The sequence below is a fragment of the Lemur catta genome, chromosome 11 (genome assembly GCF_020740605.2).
Source record: "Lemur catta isolate mLemCat1 chromosome 11, mLemCat1.pri, whole genome shotgun sequence".
NCBI lineage: Eukaryota > Metazoa > Chordata > Mammalia > Primates > Lemuridae > Lemur > Lemur catta.
In genome coordinates, this window is record NC_059138.1 from 40,959,541 (window position 1) to 40,982,333 (window position 22,793).

The 22,793-nt window shown below is 34.4% G+C and overlaps 1 protein-coding gene across 1 annotated transcript in view; it reads left to right on the forward strand.

Moving 5' to 3' along the window:
• The window catches only part of RSBN1L (round spermatid basic protein 1 like), a 65,183-nt gene that overhangs the window by 12,531 nt on the left and 29,859 nt on the right, over positions 1-22,793 (forward strand). Inside the window, exons 2-3 of the mRNA XM_045564059.1 lie at positions 13,982-14,098; positions 21,576-22,216. Of these exons, the coding sequence (XP_045420015.1) occupies positions 13,982-14,098; positions 21,576-22,216 (758 nt within the window). The remainder of the gene's footprint in view (positions 1-13,981; positions 14,099-21,575; positions 22,217-22,793) is intronic.

The following is a 22,793-nucleotide window of genomic DNA, read 5'->3' on the forward strand; positions in this document are numbered from 1 at the left end:
GCTAAATACCATGAAACATTTGTGGCCTAAAGAGTTCTTACTGTGTTATTGATTTTTCTGTCTAAAGCTTGGTATAAGAAGTTTTCACTAGAAACTAGGAGAGCTGGTGAGAAACTTAGTTTTGCCACTTATTCAGTCTCTGTCCTGTAAAAATCATTTTAATTCTCTGGGCTTCAGTCTTCTCTTCTGTAAAATGAGGGGAGTAGGTGAGATCTCTAAGTTGTTTTCTATGAAAAAATCAGTTTTGTGGAAATTTTTTCTGGCAGTGCTTGTTTCCAACACTATGTCCCATTTTTTTCTTGTCCTACCTCCGCTATATTCTATTTCTAGAGTCTTATAAAAGCATTTACTTTCTTATTATTACATCATGATTTCTCTAGTTTGTCCTCTCTGTTTCATTTGTTCTTTTGTAGATTTAACAACTTTTTTTTATTGACTATTGTGTGGTTGGCACTGGAGGTAAGGGGGAGGTGCAAAGAGGAAAACTGTTTATGTTTCTTGCCCTTACAGAATTTGTAATTTGATTGGAGAGATAATTAGCTGCAATGTAAAGACATTCCTTATTGTTGCTCATCTTGTTTCTTTTTCTGCATATTGCTTTTTATTTGTCTAGTGTGATTGATAATCCTTTGGATGCTTATTCTCTAGTGATTTGTTTCTTTTTAACTTTAACCCTATTCTTCCCTTGCTCCCTGGAAACTTCATTCAGTTGCATGCAAAGCACTATTCATTCTAGGTTCTATAGAGGTAACAAAGATGAATAAGTATGATAACTGCAAAGGAGCTTACAAAACCAGTAGGGCAGGTAGAGAAAGCTATAGAAAAAGTAAGAATTGAAATCATAAAAGGAGGAGGGGGAAGATACGATCATTTGTAGTTGTAGGGATCAAGGAGTATTTAATGCAAGTAACTGAATTTCAGCTAGATCTTGCAGGATGTGTAGAATTTTGACAGGCAGAGTTGGAATAGGCAAAGACATTCCAACTAAATGGTATTAGCAAAAATATCGGAATAAGACATTTAAATAATGATAAACAGTCTGGACTCTTATTACACATGTGGGTGAGTACTGGAAAAAAAGGCTAAAAAGAAGGTGAGTCTTCCCAGTGAAGATTTTTGAATGGCATGTTTTGGGATTTTTTTTTTTTTTTTTTTTTGGGTAGAGGTAAGCTGGGTCTGTTTGCTAATTTGCTTTACGCAAAAGAGAGTGACAAACTGGTAAACCATATTTTTAAGGAGTATTTTTTGGTCACTCTGTTAAGTGAATTGGTGGAGAGGAGAGAGGGTATAGGTAGGGAGACCCCTTCTTCCAAAAGCTAATGAGAATCCACTATGGTGGTGACTGTGGAAAGAGAAAAGAGGACAGAGATACTTCAATGGAAAAATAGACTGAACTGGTCAAGTGATTTAAAGTTAGAGGAAAACTGAAGAAGGAAGTTTAAAGTTATTGAGAGTTTTTTTGTATATGGGTGTTAGAAGATGTGACATTAATATAAATAGGAAATTGGAAGGAGAACTTGAGCCTCTTTTATATTAGAAGGATAGTAATTTTGGTGTTAAATATATCTTATGGAGATGAGGGCATGGAGTTTGGCAGAGAGGTTGGATTGGGAGATTAGTTTGGAAATTCATTTGCCAGGAAATGTTAGTGTAAGTCATAGGAGTGCATTTTTAGAGGCAGTATAGAGAAAAGAGAAGCATGCCTAGGACAGGTCCCAGGGAAATGTGCAGGTTAGAATGATAGGATTATGATAATGAGGGAGTAGTGAAATAGGATTGTGCAGTTTCACTGAAATTTAGGGAGAAATTTTGAGGAGAAGGTGAATAATGTTATATTGCAGCAAGGTCCAGGGAGAAAGGGCTGAGTAGCCTTGATTAGCTGTGTTGGGCAGAGGGTATGATAAATCACTTCTTTCCACATTTACTGTTTGTGAAGTCCTTTCTCTTTTTACCATGTCCTTCATCTCCTTCATCTTTCTCTGTTTATGTTCTTACCATTTTGTAACTACTTTCCCTTCTGCTTCCTCATTAAAATTCTGTACATTTCTTTTTCTTCCACTTCCTCCTTGGTGTTTTGTTTTTGTTTGTTTTTTTTTTTTGAGACAGAGTCCACTGTGTTATGCGGGTTAGAGTGCCCTGGTGTCACCCTGGCTCACAGCAACCTCAAACTCCTGGGCTCAAGCAATCCTCCTGTTTCAGCCTACGGAGTAGCTGGGACTACAGGCGTATGCCACCATGCCTGGGTAATTTTTTGTAGTTTTAGTAGAGACAGGGTCTCATTCTTGTTCAGGCTCCTCTGGGACTGCAGAGCTCAAGCGATCCTCCCGCCTTGGCCTCCCAGAGTGCTTGGATTACAGGTGTGAGCCACCCAGCCGGCCCCTGCTTGTTCTTTGGTCCATTTCCAGCCATACATTATTCCTGGCTGGGTTTGGGAGGGGGAAGAAGAGGAACATCAGTGTTGTTCAGACCAATTAATTTCATAGCCTGCATTATTATGGTGGGACTTATGGCTTATATCTAGGGCAGGCAAAACTGTGATAGCATGAAGCCTATTTGAGGTTTGTGCTACAAGAATGTATTGTGGTTAAAAATTTTAGTATGAAATTCTACCAAGGTTTCTTAAGAAATGGATTTAATTCTATCAACATTTCTTAAGAAGTAGATTTTTATGACACTTTTATTTAAAAAAAATTTAACCTATATACAGAACTTCCTTTATACCAAAATCTGTGGTTTGATGAGTCAAAATATGGTGTGGAGGTTTTTTTCTTAAAAGCTATTCAACCTAATAAATAAGGTACATGTGTATGCATATTCAGAATGCATATGTAATTGTTTATTTTCTCCTTTGCTTTTGTTCTCCTCTTGATTAACTATAATATAACTTTGAAATAATGTGTATAAAGTGATGCAGAACAGCATTTGAAGAGTTTTAATGAAAGGAAACCTTTGGAAAAAGATTATTTTCCTGTGTATATGTGAGTATGTACATTGTGTTATATGTTAATTCAGTGTTTTACTTTGAAGTGTGTTTCTCTTGTATGTCTTTCCTTCTCATATACTGTGAGTGATTCTAAAGCTTTTTTGAAAAATGAACATAATTATTGATTCTTTGAGGAAGGAGATTTAGGCTACTAACTTAATTACACAAATAATATATAATATATGAATTGCTTTCTATTGTAGAAGTTTCAGATAATTTAGAAGCATGTGAAATAAAAAGCAGTAGTTCCTTTTCTTCCTTTCCTAGAAGGCCCTGTTGTTTGTGTTCTTCCTTTCAGATTTTTTTATACATTTACGTGTATACATATGTACACGTACACTGCAGCAGAAAAGATTATGTAGTTTATTTTTAAAAGCCTCAGTGTACTATATGCTTTCTTCTTTAACCTACTCTTTTTACTTAACTGTCTTTTGGAGCTCTTCTGTTATATATTGTTAAATTTATACACACAAGTACATACAAGTGTATCTGTGTCTATATTCCTTTCTTTTCATTGTTTTGCCTTTATACCTTTTTAATAGGCTTTTTATTTTAGGATTAAGTTTTAGATTTACAGAAAAGTTGCAAAGATAGTACAGAGTTACCATATACCTCATACTTAGTTTCCCCAATTATTAAAATCTGGCTTATATAGTACATTTGCCACAATTAATGAACCAATAGTGATATATTATTATTGACTAATATCCATACATTATTCAGATTTCCTTAATTTTTTACCTAATATCCTTTTTCTGTTCAAGGATCCCATCCAGGATACCATATTACATTCATTTGTCATGTCTCCTTAGGCTTCTCTTGGCTGTGACAGTATCTCAGACATACCTTGCTTTTTGATGACCTTGACAGTTTAAGGAGTATTAGTTATGTATTTTTTGGAATGCTGCCTAATTGGGACTTGTCTGTTCTCATGATTAGACTGGCATTATGTGTTTTGGGTTGAAAAACAGTGACTTTGTAAATTTAAAAAATAAAATTTAATTTAAAAAATCAAACAGCATCGAACGGTTTATAATAAAAATAGCCCTAGCTTTCCCTATCCAACCTCCCCATGCCCCAGCTATAACTCTTTTAGTTATCTCATCTACTTTTTTTTTTTTTTTTTGAGATAGGGTCTTTCTCTGTTGCTCAGGCTAGAGTGCAGTGGTGTCTTCATAGCTTACTGCAACCTCAAACTCCTGGGCTCAAGTGATCCTCCTGCCTCAGCCTCCCAAATAGCTGGGACTACAAGTGCACACCACCACGCCTGACTAATTTTTAAAAATTTTTTATAGCAATGGGGTCTTACCATGTTGCCCAGGCTGTTCTAAACTCCTGGCCTCAAGTGATCCTCCTGTCTCAGCCTCCCAAAGTACTAGGATTACAGGCATGAGCCACTGTGGCCTCTCATCAACTTTTAATTCCAAATTTCTGAATAAAATGCTCATACTACTTTTTTGATTATTTAGTTTTAGACATATATTGTATTCTTGTTAAGATAGATAACAATTACCTCTGTTACAACCTAGCTTCTTTCCTGTTGTTTTTAATAATTTCACATACCTTAGTTAAAGCAATAATCAGTGCCTATAATTACTTTGCAAATGCTGTTCAATGCAGATTAGAAAGAGATCCTTTTTTGTATGGCTTTCTTGGTTTTTGTGTATTTAAAAATTGTATCTCTTTTACATTTATATATATACTTACTGCTTCATTTTCTACCCTAACTTCTGTGTTCTGTGATAAGAGATAATATGCCAATTCTCCCCTTTTTCCCCAGAGGTCTTGTTTTTACAGTGCTCCATTCTTGTACTTCACCTTGAACTGATTACCCTCTGAGCCAGCTGCACAGCTTTCATTCTGGTATTTTCTCTGCTCTCCTGTGCCAGGTTCCCCAGGATCTCATGTCTTCTTCCTTTGTTTACTTAATTTACTTGAGCATACCCTGAAGTAACTTCCAATGAAAGGTTGCATGTGTGGTAAATTTTTTTGAATTTTTGCTTGTCTGAATATGTTTTCCCTCATAATTGATAGTTTGGGAGATTATAGAATTCTAGCTTAAAAATTATTTTTCACTCAGGATTTTTGAAGGCACTGCCGCTCTGTTGCTTTCTAGCATCTAAGTACTATTGGTGTTGAAAAGTCCAGTTCCTCAGTTACTTGATCTTTTATGTGATCTGTTTTTTCACTTTTTTCTTTTCTCTGGAGGTTTTTAGGATCTTTTCTCTTCCTTGTATACTGAAATCCTGTGAGTGTGGATGGATGGGGCTGTGGTGTCAGATTCCATTCTTTATACTTATCCCTAATGGAATCTTTCATTCCCTATCAGACTGGTCCTTTTGGGGAAAATTTATTTTACTATTCATTTGATATTTTTATTCGCTATAAAATTCTGGTTTCTTTTTCTGAAATTTCATTTAATTTGATATTGGACCTCCTGAATAGATCCTTTTACTTTTAGGTCAGCTTATTTTCTGCCATTTTCCACTTCTTTGTCTTGTTGCTCTGCTTTTTGGGAGTTCTAACCTTGTAAGTTTTTCAGTTTTGCTATTTTTAATTTCCCAAAGCTCTTTATTTAAATATAAGTCAGCTTAAGCATTTTAGGGAAGTACAGTTAGCTTGTTTTTAGTTCCATTCTTTTTGCCTTATGTGGGGTGCCTGAGTATTGAAGCCTGTTTAGTTTCTCTAAAAAATGAAATTCAGTGTTTGCCCAAGGTGTGAGAGTGAAATGATCTCTTGACTATTTGATGTGGGAGGATTGAGTTTATATAAACTTTTGAATGATTTTCCTTTTTTTAAGATCCCTGTATGTATATGTGTATATGTACACATATGTATGCACATACATACATATATATGATGGTCTTGGGATCCTTGGTATAGATTTACATTTATATATATTAACTTGCAGTTTTCTCCTAACATATTATTAAGATTTTCCCCATGATGTTGACTCTTACTAACACCTAACATGATTTTTTTTTTTTTTTTTCTCTCTGAGACAGAGTCTCAATCTGTCACCCAGGCTGGAGTACAATAGCATCATCATAGCTCACTACAACCTCAAACTCTTGGCCTCAACCCATCCTCCCACCTTGGCCTCTCAAAATACTGGGATTATAGGCATAACCCACTGGCCTAAATGTGATTTTTAATGGCTTCATAATTTTTCAGTATATGAGTATACCCAAATTTATTTAACTAACCCTCCATTATTAAATTTAAGTTATTTACAGTTATCACTATTATTATTAATAATATGGGATGAGGATCCTTGTGTATATATATGTACAGTTGGCCTGCTGTGTCTGGGTTTTGCATCTGTATATTTGACCAACCACAGATCAAAAATATTCAAAAACAATAAAAAATACAATAATAAAAAATAATGCAAATAAAAATAATACAGTGTAACAACTATTTACATAGCACTTAAAATTGTATTAGCTATTAATATTATAAGTAATCTAGAGATGTTTTAAAGTATATGGGAGAATGTGTATAGGTTATAGCAAATACTGTGCCATTTTATATAAGGAATTGAGCATCTGCAGATCACAGTAGCGACATTTTGGTATTCATGGGGAAACCAGTCTCCCATTGATACTGAGAGATAACTGTATTTTTGCAAGCTTGATTTTTTTTTTTTTTTAATTCTAGCAATGGAATTGTAGGGTCCAGGATTGATCAGTATTAATGCTTGTTCTACATTTTAAGTTGCCCTACAGTAAGACTTTCAGTTTACACTCATTATCATTGTGTAGAAGTGCCTAATTCACTGCACCTTTGCCAGAGCTATTCTTGTTTTTTAAAAAATGGTTAATTTGGTAGGTATAAAACGGTTTTATATTCTTTTAATTTGTATTTCTTTGAATACTGATAGGGTTGAATTTATTTTCATGTTTATTTAGCATTAACATTCTTTGAAATTTGCTCTTTTATGTCCTTTGCACTTTTGGTATTTTATTGTTTTCTATTTTTAACATTTAATTTTTCTAGTTTTCTTTTTTTTTTGTATTATAAGAGTTCTCTTTATAAAAAGAGAACATATAGTGAGAATGTGGAGAAAAGGGAACCCTTGTACACTGTTAGTATAACCACTATGGGAAACAGTTTGGAGGTTTCTCAAAAAACTAAAAATATAACAACCGAATAATCCAGCAATCTCACTACTGGCTGTATATCCAAAGGATATGAAATCATTATGTCAAAGAGTTATCTGCACTACTATGTTCATTGCAACAATATTCATAATAGCCAAGATAGTAGAATCAACCTAAGTGTCCATCAATGGATAAGTGAATAAAGAAAATGTGGTGTATATATACACAATGGAATACTATTCAGCTTTAAAAAAGAAGGAAGTCCTGTCATTTACAAAAACATGGATGAACATGGAGAACATAGTCTTAAGTGACATAAGCCAGGCACAGAAGGACAAATGCTATATGATCTTATTTGTATGTGGAGTGTAAAAAAGTTGAACTAAGAAACAGAGAGTAAAAGGTGATTACTAGAGTCTGGGGATTGGGCAGATGCTGGTCAAAGGACACAAAATTTCAGTCAGACAGCAAGAGTAAGTTCAAGAGATCTGTTATATCATGATGACTACATTTAACATTATATTGTCTATTTAAAAATTGCTAAGAGTAGATTTTAAGTATTCTGACCCATAAAAAATAAATATGTGAGATAATGCATATGTTTAATAGCTTGATTTCGCCATTCCACAATGTATACATGTGTCAGACACCATAAATATATACAATTTTTACTTGTCAATTAAACAAAAAAGAACTCTACATAAAATGGAAATTAGCCCATTGTCTTTTGGGGAAACTTATTTGTTTTTATTTAGGCTTACCCAGAAAAATCTTGGATCCCTAATGTTATAGAGGAGTAGTTTCATTAAATTGTAAAACTTGTTGTTAGAAATGAGCAGACCAGTTAATAAGGGAAATAAATTTGAGAAACTATTCCTAGGAGACTTTAAGGAGTAAGAATTTCCTTTTCTGCTGTGGCATGACAGAGGAAAGAAGGAATGATTAACAAATTTGAACCCAGAACACCTTAGAGAAGAGAAAAATCATTGCTGTACTATAGAAAATAACACAATAATTTCTCACTTTATCACAAAGTCTGTTTCATGCATTGAATGAGCATTTATGGGAAAGAGAGCCTTCTCTACCCTCAAGGAGTATACGCTGGTGGGGATGAAGATGATAAAGAGACAAATATGTTTGTAATTAACTAGAATACCATGTGAAATTTGTTGTAATAGAGATAGAGAACCTGCTTACTTTACTATACAGTGTATTACTAATGGACCCTGTTTAGTTTCTTAGCATAGAACAAATAAGAATGGGCTTGTAGGTGACTGCCAAAAGTTAGAGCTATTATTTCTCTTTCCTGGATTGATAAATTATAGATGAGGATGAAGTGAAGATAATAAAATGAAATGAGGCTTAACCACTATTTTTTAATTTTCAATAGTTAATTTTTTCTGTTTTTGAGGTCATTAATATGAGAGTGATAATGGATTAAAATTTTTGTCATAATGAGAAGACAATTATATTTTTTATATTTTAGAAAACAGGAAAGTATGTAGTATATATTTTTTCTTTTTTATGTATGAAAGGGGCGATTATGAGGAGAGGGGTTCAGTTTCCTTTTTTTTTTTTGTTAAACAGTCTCACTCTGTCACCCCTAGGTAGAGTGCAGTGGCATCATCATAGCTCACTGCAGCCTCAAACTCCTACTACTCAAGTAATACTCCTACAACAGCCTCCCGTTTAGCTAGGACTACAGGCATGTGCCACCACACCTGGCTAATTTTTCTATTTTTTGTAGAGATGAGGTCTGGCTTTTGCTCAGGCTGGTCTTGAACTCCTGAACTAAAGCAATCCTCCTGCCTCAGCCTCCCAGAGTGCTAGGATTACAGGCATTAGCCACTGTGCTTGGCCTGTAGTATATTTTAAAAAAGTGGTTAGATTCTGCTGCAGGGATTGTCAAAAAAAGTGATTAGAATGCTTAAAAAATAAAGTGTCAGTCTTCTCTTATCTATAAAATAATTCTTGGAGTGTTTTGCCAATGTTGTCTTCTAGTAGTTTCAGGTATTATATTTGTCTTTAATCCATTTTGATTTGACTTTTGTATATGGTGAAAGATAAGGGTCTAGCTTCATTCTTCTGCATATGGATATCCAGTTTTCTCAACACCATTTATTGAAGAGACTATCCTTTCCCCATTGTATGTTCTTGACGCCTTTGTTGAAAATGAGTTGGCTGTAAATGCGTGAATTTATTTCTGTGTTCTCTATTGTTTCATTGGTCTTTATGTCTTGTTTTTATGCCAGTACCATTGGTTACTGTGGCTTTGTATTGATAGTATATTTTGAAGTCACAGTGTGATGCCTCCAGAGGCTTTGTTGTTTTTGCTCAAGATTTCTTTGGCTATTTGCCTTTTGTGGTTCCACAGAAATTTTAGGATTCTTTTTTCTATTTCCGTGAAGAATGTCATTGGTATTTTGATAGAGATTGCATTGAATCTGTAGATTGTTTGGGTAGTATTGACATTTTAACAGTATTAATTCTTTAAATTTTTGAGCATGGAATATTTTTTCATTTTCCTCATGGTGTCCTCTTCACTTTCTTTCATTAGTGTCTTATAGTTTCTATTATAGAGATCTTATGACTTCTTTGATTAAATTTATTCCTAGGTATTTTATGTTTTTTGTAGCTATTGTAAATGGGATTGCTTTCTTGATTTTTCAGTTAGTTTGTTGTTGGTGTATAGAAACATTACTGATACTTGTATGTTGATTTTGTGACCTAAAAATTTGATGAATTTGCTTATCAGTTGTAACAGTTTTTGGTGGAGTCTTTAGGTTTTTCTAAATATCATATGTTGTCTATGAGCAAGGATAATTTGAATTCTTCGTTTACAATTTGGATGTACTTTATTTCTTTCTCTTGCCTAATTTCTCTGGCTAGGACTTCCAGTACTATGTTGAATAAAAGTGGTGAAAGTGGACATCCTTCTCTTGTTCTAGTTCTTAGAGAAAAGGCTTTCAGTTTTCCTCCATTAAGCATGATATTAGCTGTGGGTTTGTCATGTATGGCCTTTATTTTATTTTATTTTTTTTTTGAGACAGAGTCTCGCTTTGTTGCCCAGGCTAGAGTGAGTGCCATGGCGTCAGCCTAGCTCACAAAAACCTCAAACTCCTCGGCTTAAGGGATCCTACTGCCTCAGCCTCCCGACTAGCTGGGACTATAGGCATATGCCACCATGCCCGGCTAATTTTTTCTATATATGTTTTTAGTTGGCCATATAATTTCTTTCTATTTTTTTAGTAGAGACGGGGTCTCGCTCTTACTGAGGCTGGTCTCGAACTCCTGACCTTGAGCGATCCACCCGCCTCGGCCTCCCAGAGTGCTAGGATTACAGGCGTGAGCCACCGCGCCCGGCCTGTATGGCCTTTATTGTTTTGAGGTATGTGACACAGTTTGGGTATTTTTCCCCTCCAAATCTCATGTTGAAATTTGATCACCCTGTTGGAGGTGGGGCCTATTGGGAGGTGCTTGGGTCATGGGGCCAGATCCCTTATGATTGGCTTGGTGCCCTCCCCATGGTAATGAGTGAGTTCTTACTCCTTAGTTCATGCAAGAGCTGGCACCTCCCTTCTCTCTTTTTTGCTCCGTGTCTCACCATGTGACATGCCTTCTCCTCTTCCCCTTCCGCCATGATTAGAAGCTTCCTGAAGCCCTCACCAGAAGCAGATGCTGGAACCATGCTTCTTGTACATACTGCAAAAACATGAGCCAAATAAACCTCTTTTCTTTATAAATTACCCCCAACCTTCAGGTATTCTTGTATAGCAACACAAGCAGACTAACACAGTATGTTCCTTCTATACCTAGTTTGTTGAGAGTTTTTATTATTAAAGGATGTTAGATTTTGTCAGATGCTTTCTCAGCATCTATTGAAATGATCATATGGTTTCTGTCCTTGATTCTGTTAATGTGATGTATCATGTTTATTGATTCGTGTATGTTGAGCCATCCTTGCATCCCTGGGATGAATTCTTCTTGATCATGGTGAATGATCTTTTTTTTTTTTTTTTTCTTTTCTTTTTTTTTTTTTTTTGAGACAGAGTCTCACTCTGTTGCCCAGGCTACAGTGCCGTGGCGTCAGCCTAGCTCACAGCAACCTCAAACTCCTGGGCTCAAGCAATCCTCCTGTCTCAGCCTCCCGAGGAGCTGGGACTACAGGCATGCGCCACCATGCCCGGCTAATTTTTTCTCTGTATATTTTTAGTTGTCCATGTAATTTTTTTCTATTTTTAGTAGAGACGGGGTCTCCCTTGCTCAGGCTGATTTCGAGTCCTGAGCTCAAGCGATCCACCTGCCTTGGCCTCCCAGAGTGCTAGGATTACAGGCGTGAGCCACTGCGCCCAACCCATCAATACTATTTTAACAGGAGATCTAGATATAGTTTCATTAGGAATCAAAATACATGGCAATCATTTAGGATAGGATGGTCACAACATTTTGGTGAGGAGCTACTTTTTACTGTGACAAGTATCAAGATTGTCATAGTTGAATAAGGGATATATATGTTGCTTAGGAGTAATGTTTTATAGTAAGCAATGATACTAGGGTACTGTTTCCATCATAATCCTGTTCTTGCTGAAAGATCTAGAAGTCTAGGCTTATATATGTATAAGGTTAACATGGATGATTAGAAAAAGAAATATGGAGACATTTCAGATAAGTTTTTTCTTCAGTTGTAATTTTAAATGATAAATAGTTCATTTTTAAGAAAATGTTTGGTTTCTTAGGAAATACTAACCTACCTATGTTTCTAAGCTCCAGCAATTTGGAGTATATAGCTAGATAGCAGCCTTTGAGAGGATTTCAAGGACTTTAAACATCAGAAAGCAAGACTAGCAAACTAATCAGAAATGTGAGGACAGTCGGATCTATTCTACAGAGTGTCCCAAAAGTCACCATACATAATAGTCTCCATACAAAGGAAAAGTTTTGTAAAATTTTATAATGAATATTTTGTAAATAAACGTACATTTAGCTACAATTTTTCATTTTCCCTATGTATGGTGACTTTTGGGACATCCTGTAGAATTTAAGTTATATGCGAACAGACAAAGATCTACCTTATTCATCACCTCTGCTATCTTTAACCTTTTTCTTAAACTCAAGACTGCATATTTGTTGACTTAGTGAATTCCTGTTTCTGTTTGCTGTATCATCAACTGTCCTCTCATCAGGTTGAAGTGTTATCACTTTAAAAAAAGTATTTGTCAGTTTTATAGGTGAAAATAGCATCTTTTAATTTGTATTTTTGAATTATTATTGAAGTTTAAAAATAGGTTTATTAGTCATATGGATTGAATTTTTTGAAAATCTGTGCTATTTAAATGTGGTAGTCACTAGTTTTATGTGGCTGTTGAACACTTAAAGTGGAGCTAGTTTGAATTGAGATGTCGTAAATGTAAAATATACCCTGGATTTTGAAATCTTATGAACAAATGAATATAAAAACCTCAATAATTTTTTAATAACAGTTCCATGTTGAAATAATGTTTTGAATATATTGAGTTAAATAAAATATGTTATTAAAATTATTTCTACCTGTTTCTTTTTATGTTTTTAATGTGGCTACCAGAAAATGTAAATTTACATAGGTGGCTAGCATTATATTGGACAGTGCTGATCTAGATAGTAATCTAATCTTTAGGTGATTAGGTTTGGATTAGTATTTATAGAAAAGAAAGTAGTGTAGGAAGGACTGTTTAAGAGATTATTCAGTATGCGTATACACTATGTAATCTCTATTATATTCCAAGATATTTTACAGTTTTTGTGTGCTCCCATCATGGCTTTGTAATAAATCATAAGCTTTTTAAGGGCAAGAACTTCCATTCTCCTCTATATCTTGTCTTTTTCTGGGTGCATAAGAAGTTGATTGAACAAACAAGAAATAAGATATGAAATACATAAGCTCAAAGCTTGAATTTTTTTTTTTTTTCTTTTTTTTGAGACAAGAGTCTCACTTTGTTGCCCGGGCTAGAGTGAGTGCTATGGCGTCAGCCTAGCTCACAGCAACCTCAAACTCCTGGGCTTAAGTGATCCTACTGCCTCAGCCTCCCGAGTAGCTGGGACTACAGGCATGCGCCACCGTGCCCGGCTGATTTTTTTCTATATATATTTTTAGTTGTCCAGATAATTTTTATTTCTATTTTTAGTAGAGACAGGGTCTCGCTCAGGCTGGTCTCGAACTCCTGACCTCGAGCGATCCACCCACCTTGGCCTCCTAGAGGGCTAGGATTACAGGCGTGAGCCATCGCACCTGGCCTTGAATTTTTAAATGTAAGTGATTTCTAGAGTTCTTATGCCTTTTATTTTAGTATTGCAATATCACCAGCTAATCAGATTAGTCATATTCTTTTTAAAAGGTGCAAGAGTGAGGGAATTAACATCTAGTCTTATATATACCGGGCTCTGCATAGTCATTTTATATTCTTTTTCATTTAAGCCTTATAATAACCTTATGAGGTAGGTATCAACTATCATTTTACAGATTAGGAAACTGAGATTGAGTAATTTTTTTGATGTTATGTTACTAATTTAGATATGCCCAGTTTCAAAGCTTAGTGCTTTTCCAAACTGGAGGTTTCTCTTGAGTTAAAGTTAGCCAATTATTTTAAGGGATTTGAAATAAGTCTAATATTTAGGTTAACATGAAGTAAGTGAAGGATAATCATTAGAATGAAATGCATAATGATAAATTTTGGCATGTATTTCATGTTTAATAAAAAAGGAAATTTAGAAATATTTCCTAAAACCTGAGAGGAAGAAAAAAAGGTATATTTGTTTCTCATTCTCATTTCCTTTGTGTATTGTAATTCTAGAAATTAAACTATAGTTTATTGAGAAAAATAAAATTGTAATGGTTTTAAATATTTATTTTGTTTTTCAGATAAAATCAAAGACAAAATTAAAGAGAGAGACAAAGAAAAAGAAAGAGAAAAAAAGAAACATAAAGTAATGAATGAGATCAAGAAAGAGAATGGAGAAGTAAAAATTTTGCTAAAAAGTAAGTTTTATTCAGTAATTTTAGTTCTCCTTTATTATATTGTTAAGTATACTTATTGGCTAAATGAATAAAATAAGAAATGTTATTTGCTGTTGAATTTTGCAGAGTATATATTAATGATGAGGAAATAGAAAGTAAATGTAATAGTGGAGAGTTCTAATCTGTATAGTAACATCTTTATTTAGAGTTATGAAGGTTAAGCTTCATTAAGCTACTAGATTTCTTAAATTATTTTAAAATAAGTTATCTAATTCTGTGTTTGTATTACGAGTCTTTATCCATATTTATTCTAAAACAAAAGGAAGAAATGAAGAAAAATTACTGAAGCAATTTTTAGCATGATAGGGATGGTGAAAGAATTGATCTTTTTACAAATATTTGACTGTGTAGTCACCATGCCATAGTCTAGGATTTAGAGAGAACATTTTACTGTGAGCTAAATCAGAAGAGTTATGTTTCTTGCGTGTTTAAGAATATCCTCTTTTTGTTTCCTATTTTTCTCTATTGTTAAAATTGCATTCAGTTGCTGTTTTATATACATGGGGGTGGGGTGGAGAGAAGAATTTTGGGGGTAAGCTGTTGGATGATAAGTATAATACAGAAACTATTAATGAATTTGAACTTTTTTTAGAGTGAATCTATGGTAGAATAGAAGTAAAGACAGTCTTAAATTCCTCAACAAGGTAAGAAGAATCAATAGCATTTGGTTGCTAGACAGCTAGCAAATTCATTAGCTGTCCTGTCAAGTTGACAGTTGCTGAATAGAATACATTGACCTTGATTAATTTTATATTGAATTTATGTGTTGATAAGTCTTTTTATCTGCATAAGGGAGAAAAGGCCACAGCACTGCATGTGCAACAGAATAACTGGTTAATTTATATTATTTAAGATAAAAAGAATATTAAACTCTATGTTTTCATTTCATTCTTTGTCATGTTTCCAGATGTTGTTTGGTGGCACTTTATATAAACTCTATTTTCTACGTCTCAGAACTCTGTTTTCTATGATATTCTTTCAACCTTGAAGAAACATTTCAGAGCTTAAGTTGATGGCTGCTTAGTTAATGGTCATGATCCTTTTGTTCTGTTCCTTTTTCCAATGTGTTTTATCTGTGTTGTCTAATGAGATTGTAAGCCTTTGAGGCAAGAATTGCATCTAACCACACCAGTTCTATACAGCAGCTAATGATTAATGATTTTGTTTACTTAGTTGAGTAAAACAGTCATTTTTTTACTGATTTAGTCAAATAGTTCCTTTCTTATCTATTTGAATGTACAGTGATATAAATTTCTGTCACTTGAGAAAGAACCTATCTTAGAAATACTTACAAAAAGCTCGTATGTTGTCTATTGAATACTAGATTCCTAACAGTGTCAGTTATGTGAATGTAGAGATTATACATGCAAATAAAATTTAAAATAGCCTAAAAATGGAGGTTTTCTAAGAATATACAATATTAACCTTGACTTTGAAGTAGACAGAAATTTAGGAGTTATTTTGAACTGAGTTAAACTGAAACTAGTGATGATAAGAAAAAGAATGAGGTAGATTTGGAAATGCATTTGTGACTTCTGGGATGACCATGGGAAAATTTAGGGGGAGATGTATTTACAATGAAGGTAAGTAATAATTGCTGCCATACAGTGTTGTGATGATTATTATGTAAGAAAGTATAGGGTAAATGCTGAGTGTGGTATCTGGCTCACAGATAATCAATAAGTGGGTATGAATCTTTCTTGTAAACATGTATGAAAGATTAACTTTTGTGATCAAATAGCAACAAAACCAAACTGTGTCCTCTCCTCAGCATGTATTATATAAGTAATTAAGTGAATAAAAACATGATTCATTTGGAAAATAGTGCCTGTCCCATAGAAAGCAATGAGTGTTATCTATTATTATCCAGCTGAAACAATTTGCTCAGCATGTGTGGCCATTTCTCAAGTGAGCCTCTGGTCAGGGAAAGGCCTCCTTTGTTGTTGGTGTCCTGGAGCAACAACAGATTCAATTTGATGGAGTGTTATACTTTTATTTACTACTATGTGCCCCCTTTTACTTTATGGCCTCCAGCTTTTAGTCTTTCCTTATAATTTTTTCTTCTGATAATTCTACTGTTGCAAACTGTTGACCACACAGGCACTGATCGTTTGATGATGGCATTTGAAAATCTAAAATAGATGCTAACTCTATTCCTCACCAGTTTCATTTTCTCCAGGTTTTTCTTAAAAATTGTGTCAAGTTTTTGTATTACTGGAGTTAATATACACAATTCTATGCATGCTAAAAAGTTTTTTATTAGTGTAAGAATCTTGCAAATATTTTTTCAATGATAAAATTGGATTATTTGCCCTTTTAGAAATAGTTTAAAGGAATAAGTTTGAAACATAAGCTTATTTAGTGGGTCTCATCCTTTTATACTAAGTTCACTAACTGCATTTCCTGAACATACATGTATGTTCCAGCCATTTTTAGTTTGCTTATTAATAAGTTACAAGAACAGACATGTTATGATTATAGTATTTTTGAGTGTGTTATCATTATAACATATTAAAGAAGTTTGCTGGTGAGCAGGTGGAGTGGGGATTAAAAGAAGCCAGTTTCCAAGGTTATTGGTAGTGTAGTAAAGGTCACAGGTAGGTAAATCATAGCAGGTAGAGCGACAACAATCGCAGTGTGAAAAAAACAAAGTCATTCCTCAGAGACCAAAGGATAAAAATAGTAAGCCTATTGCTACCTTTTTTCTATGTGTGATAATGTATTTATATACATATTATATATTAATTTCATATCAGATATGAAATAAGATTCCGTTTTTCTCAGTAACCTTTATTTTTCACTGTATTAACACAAAAAGCATACTAAGGATAGTGGTAGAAATAAATGCCAGTGAATTTGTGATTTTAAAAGGTTTTATATATATGTGTGTGTGTGTGTGTGTGTGTGTGTGTGTGTGTGTGTGTGTGTGTGTGTGTGTGTGTGTAAGAAATTAGCCATTGACAACACAGGCTGTCTTTGTATCTGTTTCTGTGTGTGATTCGTTCTGTCTCTGTGTCTTTTTCTCTCTGGCTATATATGTGTCTGCATCTCTCTCTGTTTCTGATTCTTTCACTCCCAGTCTTGTGTTTTCTGTCTCTGGCTCTGACTCTTTGTGCATGTGTATATCTATAGTGCTCTGTGTGTGTGTGGTCCACTACATATGCCTGTGATCCACTGTGTGAATGTGTCTGTGGCTTGGGGGAGGGGTCTGTGTCAACCCTATACTTTTGTTTTATACATAATCTTATATTTCTTGATGGTACAGATTACTTAGATAGCAGTTCTATTCTTTCTGTTACAGGTACTTATCAGGATCCTTTATTGGTTCTGTTGAAGAATTATATATTTAATATGTACTTTAAATACTATTTCGTATAAGAGAAGAAAATTGATATTCAAAATGGTCTTATTTCCTTAAAGTATTTAAAAATTTTCTACAAATACATCTACTGCATTTCATATGTAGAGACAGGAAATGAGTTAGAGATTATATAAAGCTCTTAAAATCAGTTTGGTTTAATGTAAAGAATGCATTTTACCTGTGGCCATTAGGGATTCTCAAGACTACCCTCAGGTTTCTTGATTTGCTTGGAGGACTCACAGGACTCAGCATGTAGTTGTACTCATGGCTATCATTTATTGTAGTGAAAGGATACAAAGTAAGATCAGCAAAGAAAAAAAGCACATGGGACAATGTCTGGAAGACACCAGGCATGTGTTTCCAAGAGTCCTCTTCCAGTGGTGTCACATAGGATTCACTAAATTCTTGCAGCGGTGAATTGTGACAACACAAGTGAAACATTATCTATTTGGAAAGCTCATTAGAGACTCAGTGCCCAGAATTTTTACTGGGCATTTTTGTTCACATAGGCACTGTCTGCCTACCACAAACCAAAATTCCAGACTTCCAGAAGAAAACAACTGTTCAGCATAAACTATATTGTTTGTACAAACCATTTAGGTACAGTGAACCATTCTTATCAGGGAACGGTGGGAAACCTCCCAAAATACAAGTTCCCAGATTCTAGCTAAGGGCCAACCTCACATGCAGGCCTTTCTAAGGATAGCAGTCTCAAGTATGTTATCTATTTAGAAATTTTGTTTATTTTGGCAAACAATCACACAATTTAATTTATGCAGTTTTACATGTATATTCAGTTATAGGATTTAGGAATGCTGTTATTCACACCTGTGCCCTTTAAACTTCTTCAAATTCTGTTTTTTATTTCACAACTATCTTTGTTCTTGATTTTTTTTATTTTGCTTACATACATTACTCTTTCATCTTCCATTTGGTTAGTCCACAGTTTTACTTTTTTGTTATTAATTTTGTTCTTAAGATACTAACCTGAATCTGATGTTTTGATAGTTCATACCTAGGCAGGAAGTATGACTTTGTTAATATTATTCAAATATATTTCTTAACTACTTACAGATAGACTCTTTAGAGAATTAACACTTTGCCTTTTATGACTTTACAAACCTATGCAACGAATAATGTCGACAGTTTTCTATTTTTGCTTTTCACGATGATACTAATTTCGTCTTCATTGCACACGTAGGAATTGTCGCTTCTATGAATTTTTAAAATTACTAATTTATTAATACTAATTTATTAACATTAAATTTCACTTTTATAGAATTGCTGTCACCGTGAGATAATTTTTGTTGTTTTCAGGGATACTATTTAGTGGTATTTGTATGTGGAAAAACTTGACTGAAAGGGAGGCAAGGGAAAAAACTGTAAACTTCAGGGTAGTATGTTGGTAAGACAGATTTTTTCATTCATAGTTTCATTAAGTGTTATGTGTAGCAATATATTAGTACTGTGAGGGATACAATGATAGAAGAATTATCATTTCACTCTGAATCAATATAAAAATTATTTTTTTCACTCATATAGTGTTCTGAAGGACATATGTTATATGGAGGTATACTATGAATGAAACAGACAATTTTTATGAATTAGGAGTGAAATGATTTTTGAAAGAAATGACATAATAGTCATTGTTAAAGAAATGAGTACTGAGCAAGGGGAAAAGGTGTTCTAGAGAGAGGAAATGTGTTTGCCAGTAGTAGAAAGATAAGGTAGGGCTAGATATGTTTTGTAAGAAATTATAAGTAGTGTAGTTTGACCAGAGCTTGAGATACTTGAGGGCACTGTCTTTGGATTCCAGACTGAAGAGATTATACTTTATAGGTAGGCATTGAGAGCCCCTGAAAGCAGTTTAGCCAAGGGATGACTGTGATCAGAACAATACATAAAAATTTATAGAAAGGTTAATATGGCTTCAGCATTCAGGATGAGAGACAGTTATATGGCTGTTAGACCAAAAACTAAGTTTTACCAAGGAAGTCAAAAATGATCAAGTATGAGCTGGATAATTCTGTCAAATCTTGGAGAGATCAGGAAGAATGATTCGAGAAAATATCATTGGGTTTGATATTTCAGCATTCTGGGAATGCATATTGGAGTATACTGAAAATAGAACCAGAATTTAAGCAATAAGAATGGTAAGGTAATAAAGGAAAAGCATTGGGTATAGATGATTCTCTTTTTTTTTTGAGACAGTCTCGCTTTGTTGCCTTGGCTAGAGTGAGTGCCGTGGCATCAGCCTAGCTCACAGCAACCTCAAACTCCTGGGCTTAAGCGATCCTACTGCCTCAGCCTCCCGAGTAGGTGGGACTACAGGCATGCGCCACCATGCCCAGCTAATTTTTTCTATATATATTTTAGTTGGCCAGATAATTTCTTTCTATTTTTAGTAGAGACGGGGTCTCGCTCTTGCTGAGGCTGGTCTCGAACTCCTGACCTTGAGCGATCCACCCGCCTCAGCCTCCCAGAGTGCTAGGATTACAGGCGTGAGCCACCGCGCCCGGCCAAAAGCATTGGGTATAGATGATTCTTTATGAGAAGTTTAGTGGTCAAGAGAAGACTATTCAGCAATGGTTTTTAGAGTTGGTGAGAGGGGCTTATTTTTGAAAATAGAACATACCCTCACTGGAAACAGGAATAAAAGATATGTGAAGTTGGAAAAATTTAGGAAAAGAAGGTGGCTGGGGCTGGGTGCAGTGGCTCATGCCTATAATCCTAGCACTTTGGGAGGCTGAGGCAGGAGGATCGCTTTAGCTCAGCAGTTCAAGACCAGCCTGGGCAATAAGCGAGACCCATCTCTACAAAAAATAAAAAAAATTAGCCTGGCATGGTGGCGTTCACCTGTAGTCCCAGTTACTTGGGAGGCTGAGGCAGGAGGATTGCTTGAGCTCAGAAGTTCGAGGTTGCAGTGAACTGTAGTGACACCACTGCGCTTTCGCCCCAGCAACATAGCAAGACTCTTTCTCCAAAAAAAAAGAAAAGAAAAGAAACTGGTTGGGAGAATTTCAATCATGGCAGGTTATCTGTGAAACTGAAATAACAGGTGGAAACAATGAATGCCTTCTTTTCCCAACCCTTAGCTCAGTGGCTTTTTACAGTTATCTTTCTTGTGAGGATGTGTACTTTTTAAATTTTTCTTATATAGAAATGAATATAACTGTGATTATGTTAAATACTTATATGTACACTTAGATTTTATAGCTGTATAGCGCCTGTGGATTAATCTTTTACTTTTTGGATTTCTAAATTTCTGAGCCCAGAGTCTACTTGCTTTTGTTCACAGAAGCTCTTTAATATACAAGCATATAATGCCCCACATCTTTTACCTTTTTATTCATCTCTTTACCAGTACATGGGTATCATTTGAACTTAGGACATGAGAGATGATTCTGATTTTGTCATCTCCTTTACAGTACCTTGCTGAGTCTTCATTGGGAATTTTGTAAACTGTGATGGACCTAAAATAGACCATTTTAGATGTAAGAGTAATTTACTAAGGAGGAAATTCAGTAAAAAGCTAAGGAATTACTGTGTTTGTTGCTGTTGTAGTATACAAGTATTTTCCTTCCTTTATGATTTTTAAATCTCCTTGACACGTAGATGCAATTTTTAAGACCTGAGGTAAAGTAAAATTGATAATATGTATCAATGGGAAATATCTAGAGGGTGTTGTTCATATTGACCTTTGTTCAACTTTGCATTTCTGAATTTCTGCTTTTAAAATTTGAAGATTATGCTTTCTAAAACATTCATCTCTTTACTTCAACAAACACTGATTGAGCCTCTACTCTATGTCAGAATGGTAGCACGCACACCATAGGTGTAATTTTGTCATAAGTCTTCATCTGTATGTGTGTGTGTATGTGTGTATAGTGAATGAGAGAGACTGACTAAATTTTCATTATCAGTACTGTGCAAAATGAGTCACAAATATAAAATTAATTCTGGGTAAATTTTTGGAAGTTTTAGAAGTAAACTTCTTATTTATTACAAAACAGTTCCTAAAGCATGGTTTTTTAAGTAATTGAAATATAGAGTTTCAAAAAAAATTTTTCCCAACAGGTGGGAAGGAGAAACCAAAAACAAATGTAGAAGACTTACAAATTAAAAAGGTAAAGAAGAAAAAGAAAAAGAAACACAAAGAGAATGAAAAACGGAAGCGTCCAAAAATGTATAGCAAATCTATTCAGACCATCTGCTCAGGATTGTTATCTGATGTTGAAGATCAAGAAGCCAAAGGCATCCTAAATGATAACATAAAGGATTACATTGGAAAGAATTTGGATACCAAGCACTATGATTCCAAAATTCCAGAGAACAGTGAGTTTCCATTTGTCTCGTTAAAGGAGCCACGAGTTCAGAATAACCTCAAAAGGTTGGACACTTTGGAATTCAAACAGCTGATTCACATTGAGCACCAGCCTAATGGAGGTGCATCGGTTATCCATGCTTACAGTAACGAACTCTCCCACCTGTCTCCTGTGGAGATGGAGAGGTTTGCAGAAGAGTTTGTGGGTCTAGTGTTCAGTGAAAATGAAAACTCTGCAGCTTTCTATGTAATGGGTATTGTTCATGGGGCAGCTACTTATTTACCTGACTTTTTAGACTACTTTTCATTTAATTTTCCCAATTCACCAGTGAAAATGGAGATATTGGGAAAGAAAGATATAGAGACAACAACTATGTCCAATTTTCATGCTCAGGTAAGAGGTTTTTAGTTTTTTTAAAATAATAACTTTTAATTATATATTTTAGACAAGTTTCTGTTCTTTTTTTCCTAATTCTGCTATATGTTTGAAATAAAAAGGTAAGAGTATCATGAAACCATTTGGAAGTATTAAATTACTTTCTTGATGTGAATTTCAGAGTTTAAATTTCTGTTTCTACTTATCTGTTGTTTTCTTAAAGATAATTAATGGAATAATTAAGATTCTGTTGTCCTTTTTTGCAAGAGTTTATCTTTTGGACCTAATGAAATGAATTTAATCATGTATTTTCCAGTCCTTAAAACAGTTTTCTTTCCTGAAAGTCACCTAAAATTGCCTTTTAGTTTTATAATGCCTTAAAAGTACTTAGCACTGGGTTCCTCACATAGTAGGTACTGACAAAGAAATCATCATTTATTGTATAATTATGTGAGGAAAGTGCATGTATTGAATTAATTTCCATTTCCTACCCTTCTCTATGGTGTAGAATAGAATATACTTTATTCTAGAAAGCAGAGACAGAATTAAGTCCACTGGTTCTTTTTTTTTTTTTTGAGACAGAGTCTCATTCTGT